Below are 6,045 nucleotides of genomic sequence, written 5' to 3'. Positions count from 1 at the left end.
GGAGTCAGTTCTTTGCATCAGGTGGCCAAAGTATTGGAGCTTCAGCTTCAACAACAGTCCTTCCAGTGAATACTCAGGACTGATTTCCTTTAGGATGGACTGGCTAGATCTCCTTGCAGTCCAAGGGATTATCAAGACTAGTCTCAAACACCACAGTTCCAAAGCATCAATTCTTTGGTGCTCAGCTTTCTTTATAGTCCAACTCTCACATCCATACATGACTACTGGAAAAACCATAGCTTTGACTAGATGGACCTTTGTTGGCAAAGTAACGTCTCTGCTTTTTAATATGCTGTCTGGGTTGGTCATAACTCTTCTTCCAAGGAGCAAGCATCTTTTAATTTCATGGCTGCAGTCACCATATGCAGTGAGTTTTGGAGCCCCCAAAAATATAGTCTCTCACTGTTTCCATTGTTTCCCCATCTATTTGCCATAAAGTGATAGGACCAGTTGCCATGATCTTAGTTTTCTGAATGTTGATTTTTTTTTTTTTTTTGAGCTTTTATATTTGAGTTTATTCTTCATTTAACTTTTAAACACTACTATAGTTGAATATTAAAACAAAAGCAAGTAGTGAGCATATAATGATTATAGTCCTTCACTCAATCACTACTGCAATAAATCCCCAGCAGTGAGTGTTATTCATGGGCCTACTAAGAGGTCTGACACTGAACACCACCCCGGGGATGATGTTCATCATCCTCATATGCTTCTCCATTGTAATGGCGCCGTCTTTCCTGATTTGGATCAAAGTCCACTAATTCTACCTGGTCCATTTCATCAGTCTCTTCTACTTCCTTCCTCTCAGGCAGAAGTTTTTCCAGCAAAGAGAGTTTATCAGGAGAGAGAAAGCCATTCTCAGGAAAGTTTACCTTAAATTCAATGATTAGGCGACCCTTTTCATACGGCCTACGATAAATTGGCATGCCTTTATTTAGCACACACTTGATATCTCCATGCTTGACGATCTGACCTGGATGAGAAGTGATGACTATGGTTCGGTTGTCAAGAGTAGATATTGGCTTCTGGAAGCCACACAACGCCTCAACCAGCTGTATGTCCATACACATGAAAAGATCTTCTCCTCGTCGAGTAAAAACAGCATGGTCCTTCTGATCTAAAACAATGATAATATCTCCTGGCTCCAGTCCTGGTTCTTGGTCTCCTTCACCATGGAATGTTATCTTCTGGCCATCTTTCATGCCTTTGTCAATATGAACTTCTAGAATTTTCTTTTCTCGAACTATCTTCCTTCCGTTGCAGCTTTTACATCTATCTTTAGGGCTGATCCGCTCCCCATGGCCCTGGCACTCCATGCAGACAGACTGAATTTGCTGAACCATTCCAGGTCCTATCTGATGAATTCTTATTTGCATTCCAGTACCTCGGCAATTGGGACAGCATTCTACCGCTCCTTTCTTACCACCTCGGCCTTCACATTTGTCACAAATCACATTCTTTTGCAGAGCTAGTTTTCTTGTTGCACCATTATATAAATCTTCTAAAGTTACTGTAAGTTGATGCACAACGTTTTTACCTCTCCTCTCTCTCTGCATCCTGCCTCCTCCTCCGAAAAACATATCAAAGATGTCCATGGGGGAGCCAAAACCACCACCTGCTCCACCTTCTTTAATTGCCTGTTCTCCTCCTTTGTCATATAATTCCCTTTTCTTTGCATCAGAAAGCACTTCGTAAGCTTGAGAAATCTGTTTAAACTTCTCGCCTTCATTTGGGTTCTTATCAGGGTGGTACTTCAAGGCCAGTTTCCTGTAAGCCTTTTTCAATTCTTCTTGGGTGGCATTGGGTTTGACCCCCAAAACATCATAGTAAGTGGTTTCTTTCACCATTTTCTACAGCCGGTGAACGGGCCGATACCGATACCGGTGTGGGGGAGCGGGAAGGAGCGCGTTGCTGTGCGCAGCTTGGGCAGCCGCTGCTCCTCCGCCTTTCACCGAGCGTTCTGGAAAGTTCCCTGAATGTTGATTTTTAAGCCAACTCTTTCACTCTCTTCTTTCACTTTCATCAAGAGACTCTTTAGGTCTTCTTCACTTTCTGCCATAAGGGTGGTGTCATCTGCAAATCTGAGATTATTGGTATTTCTCCTGGCAATCTTGATTCCAGCTTGTGCTTCAAAGCCCAGTGTTTCTCATGATGTACTCTGCATATAAGTTAAATAAACAGGGTCACAGTATACAGCCTTGACATACTCCTTTCCCCATTTGGAACCGTTCTGTTGTTCCATGTCCAGTTCTAACTGTTGCTTCCGGACCTGCATACAGATTTCTCAGAACGCAGGTCAGATATTCCGGTATTCCCATCTCTTTAAGAATTTTCCACATTGCTCTATACACCAGTTTAGTCATATTTTGGCTTCTTTGAAGGTTGGTTTATTAGACCCATATTTGACTTTTGTTCTGACTCCAGGGGTGCCTTCCTGCTATTACTAAGTACCTTTAGACTGGAACTTCTTCACTTTGTTACAAATGAAGTCAGTTCCTTCCTGAAGAGATTAGGACCTTTTGTAATGTATGATCTGTTTCTTCCCCTAGGCAATATATGTGAACCAGAGTTTGCATATAGTCGGGGATGGGGACAATGGTAAGCTTCTCTGAAAGACACCACTGCTCTAGAAGCTTAGCAATGAAGTTGGGGGTTGCTCTTAGTTTGCCCTCACATCAAGTAATAAGCACAGAAGCCAGGGAAAAGGTGAATAGGGCCCCAGTGTGCTCAGCATGCCAAACACAAAGTAACGCTTCTAATCCATGTGTCCTACCTTTCAACTGTACTCCCCCAAGACTTAACTTCAGTAACACATAGGGGCAGGTTGAGCAATGCTGGTATTCTGCTCCTCCCCAGAAGAAAGTCATATCTGAGAGCCAGGAATAGAGCCAGGCCTGTCTTCTGGCCTGAAGTGGTCAGGAATGGTGTTTCCACCTCACTGTGTTGGGAGGAAGGTGAGAGGGAAAGCCCTTGATACAAATAACATAGAGTCTTGCCATTCTTATCAAATTTTATAGATTTTTCTTGAAGAGATATGTCTTCATGTGTCAATCACTCTTGAGACTATTGCAAGAGACTTTAAGTGGTTGTATTTTTTTTTTTATTTATTTTTTACCAGTTTCACTGAAAAGTAGGTCAACAGTACTTCATATTTTCGTGTCATAAGTTGGTCCCTCTATAATAATTTGGATATTTATTTGTAGATAGGCCTAAAGTGATATGAGATTTGCTAGTTTGATTAGAGGCTTAAAAAGCACTGCAATGAGTCATAGTTTCCCATATAGTTCTGATGTGAATGATGTAATTTGTTAACTTAGATATGCTTCTATGCTTTCAGTGCAAGTGGAAATATTTAAAAATGTAAATAGAGCTTGAATCTGTGATTATAAATATAATATGCAAATTTCAAACTATTGGTGGAAATTTAAATATTCTGAATCTTTTTTTTCACAGAGAATGATGAATAAGGTAGGAGAAACCAATTTAAATAAATTATCCTAAGTGACAATAGATGTGAAAATCAGTGTTTTATGTATAAGTTTGATATTTTTTTCTTTCTCTAAACTTCAGCCAATGTTTAATCTTTAACTGATAATTACAGTAATGAAGTACAGTCACAAGAATAAATTATTTTAAGATCAGATTAAGTAGATTTGGGAAATATATATTTTTGTAGATGTTAAATCTATTCTGATAAGTGTCCAGAAAAAAGGCATCTGTTTTGAAGAAATAAAAGCAACTAAAAAAGAGTAATTTCTTAAAAGTTATTCAAGAGAACAATAGGATCTGATTTTTCTGACAATTTTCTAGCTACAAATTTACTTTTATACATCAGGGTCTCAGGCATGTTTTAGTTTGCTAACATAAACATGTTCTAAACAATTCCAATATAAGATGAAGTATAAAATTAATTTTTCTATAAGTTAGTTTTTCTATTGTTAAAAAGCAAAATTCAGCTGAGTAGATTTGAAGATCTAAGTCACTTTATTCAGCTAATCATGAATCAGGCAACATCCCATCTAGCAAGTAGAAAGGGGCTTCCAGGAGTTGTAAAAAGTGGGAGGTTTATATAGGCAGAAGGAGGGTGGAACAGGAAGTTAAAAAGTGGATTATTTAAAAAAATAAAAAGGATTATTTCAGGTTATCTTTCCTTAGGGGAGGCGGGGGGCCTTAGGGATATTACCTGGTGCTGATTAGTGTTTTCCAGACTGACTGGTTGAAAATGTCACTCCAGAGAGATGCTGCAGTTATGTTAGGCATTAAGTTATGGTGGGTCTTAGCACAAGTGACTCCATTTTGAGCTGGATATTTCTTTTTAACACTATTCTAGTGAACTTTTCATTTGAAAAACAACTAAAAATATTGTATAAGAAATTAAGTATAAAAATAAATAATGTGCATAGGTTTTACTATTTATATAGCATTTATATAATTTATTTAAGCTCACTGACAATCACATGAGTGATAACATTATGACATGTTATTTATTTATTTTCCAAGAAATGGTTACTCTTATTCAAACAACTAGCATTAATTGAGCAAGTTTTTCTGAAAGAGGCGCTATGCCAAGTTCCTGGGGGAAAAACATTTTAGAATAATAAATTTCCCCCAAATGAGTTACTAGTAACTGAAAGGTATAGCTATATAACCGACCCCTGAATAATACAGGGTTAGGGTACAGTTGAAAATCAGCATACCACATTATGGTTCTTCCTCCCTATTCACATCTGCAGTTTCAACAAACCTCTGATCATGAGTACTCTAGTATGTATGTATTGAAGAAAATCAATGTATAAATGGACTTGTACAGTTAAAACTCATATTGTTTAAGGGTCAACTTTATATAAAATTTGATTAGAGGTTAAAAAAAGCAATTAATCTGAGTTTTGCATGTAGTTCTGCTGTGAGTGATGTGATTTGTTAACTTAGATATGCTTCTATGTTTTCAGTACAGAAGAAAATATGTGAAAATATAAATAGAGCCTGAATCTCTGATTATAAATATAAATTTGCAAAATTCAAACTGTGGAAACATAAATATCCTATAATTTGGTTTTGATAGAGGAGGATGACTTAGGTAGGACAAGTCAATTTAAATAAATTATTCTAACTGGCAATAGCTGTGAAAATCTATTGCCTTGTGTGTGTATATATATAAATAGTCTTCTAACAACCTAACATTATGACTATCTTCTAAAAGGTAACCCGGCATGTTGCTTTACTGCTCAGAGAATGGGAAAAATATTTAAATAGAAATTCAGATAAAACTATAAATATTCTGTTTGTGGAAAATAGCACTTTGAATGATATTACACATAATTTAAAGAAATATTTTCCCACTTTAGTTCTAAACTCATTGTCATTATAGAGCTAAAGATAAATTAGCATGAATCAAATGGATGACACCTAATAAAAGATTTTATTTTCAAATTCTCTAACAATAAAATTCCACTTTTCTATCAGAATCAATAAGCATATTAAAAAAATAAAACATTCCATTTTAAATCCAGCCCTACTTTGACCATACTTTTTGAAAGTGAAAGTTGCTCAGTTTCGTCCGAGTCTTTGTAACCCCCTGGACTTACGCAGTCCATGGAATTCTCCAGGCCAGAATACTGGAGTGGGTAGCCGTTCCCTTCTCCAGGGGATCTCCCCAATCCAGGAATCGAACCCTGGCCTCCAGCATTGCAGGCAGAATGTCTACCAGCTTAGCCACCAGAAAAGCATGGCAACCCACTCCAGTACTCTTGCCTGGAGAATCCCATGGACGGAGGAGCCTGGCGGGCTACAGTCCACGGGGTCGCAAAGAGTGGGACACGACTGAGCGACTTCACTTTCACTAAGCATATATGGAGGATCAAGGGCTCAGACGTTCCTCTAGCATTTTCCTGTTCTTAAGCAAAAGGGAAAAAGGAAAAGAACACTCTCATACAGAGGTGAATGTCACCAGAGTGAATTCCGCCATTCTGGATGTGAGGCCACTTGGAAATAGAAGCAAGCCCGAGCGGCTCAGAGCCCTGCGTTGCTTGGGACAGGACGCAGCGT

At 38.2% G+C, this 6,045-nt stretch overlaps 1 protein-coding gene across 1 annotated transcript; it reads right to left on the bottom strand.

Moving 5' to 3' along the window:
• Nucleotides 1–604: 604 nt before the first annotated feature.
• On the bottom strand, nt 605–1,858 carry LOC133050015 (dnaJ homolog subfamily A member 1-like). The gene has a single exon (XM_061134106.1). It carries the CDS (start codon nt 1,845–1,847, stop codon nt 654–656), a length of 1,194 nt encoding a protein of 397 aa, XP_060990089.1. The 5' UTR covers nt 1,848–1,858; the 3' UTR covers nt 605–653.
• Nucleotides 1,859–6,045: the final 4,187 nt, after the last annotated feature.

Source organism: Dama dama, chromosome 31 (assembly GCF_033118175.1).
Source record: "Dama dama isolate Ldn47 chromosome 31, ASM3311817v1, whole genome shotgun sequence".
NCBI classification, from domain to species: Eukaryota; Metazoa; Chordata; class Mammalia; order Artiodactyla; family Cervidae; genus Dama; species Dama dama.
This window is presented reverse-complemented; position numbering and strand designations above follow the sequence as displayed.

What these genes read in the sequence shown, in the direction of transcription:
- LOC133050015 (XM_061134106.1), bottom strand. Translation starts at nt 1,847, where the DNA reads ATGGTGAAAGAAACCACTTACTATGATGTTTTGGGGGTCAAACCCAAT.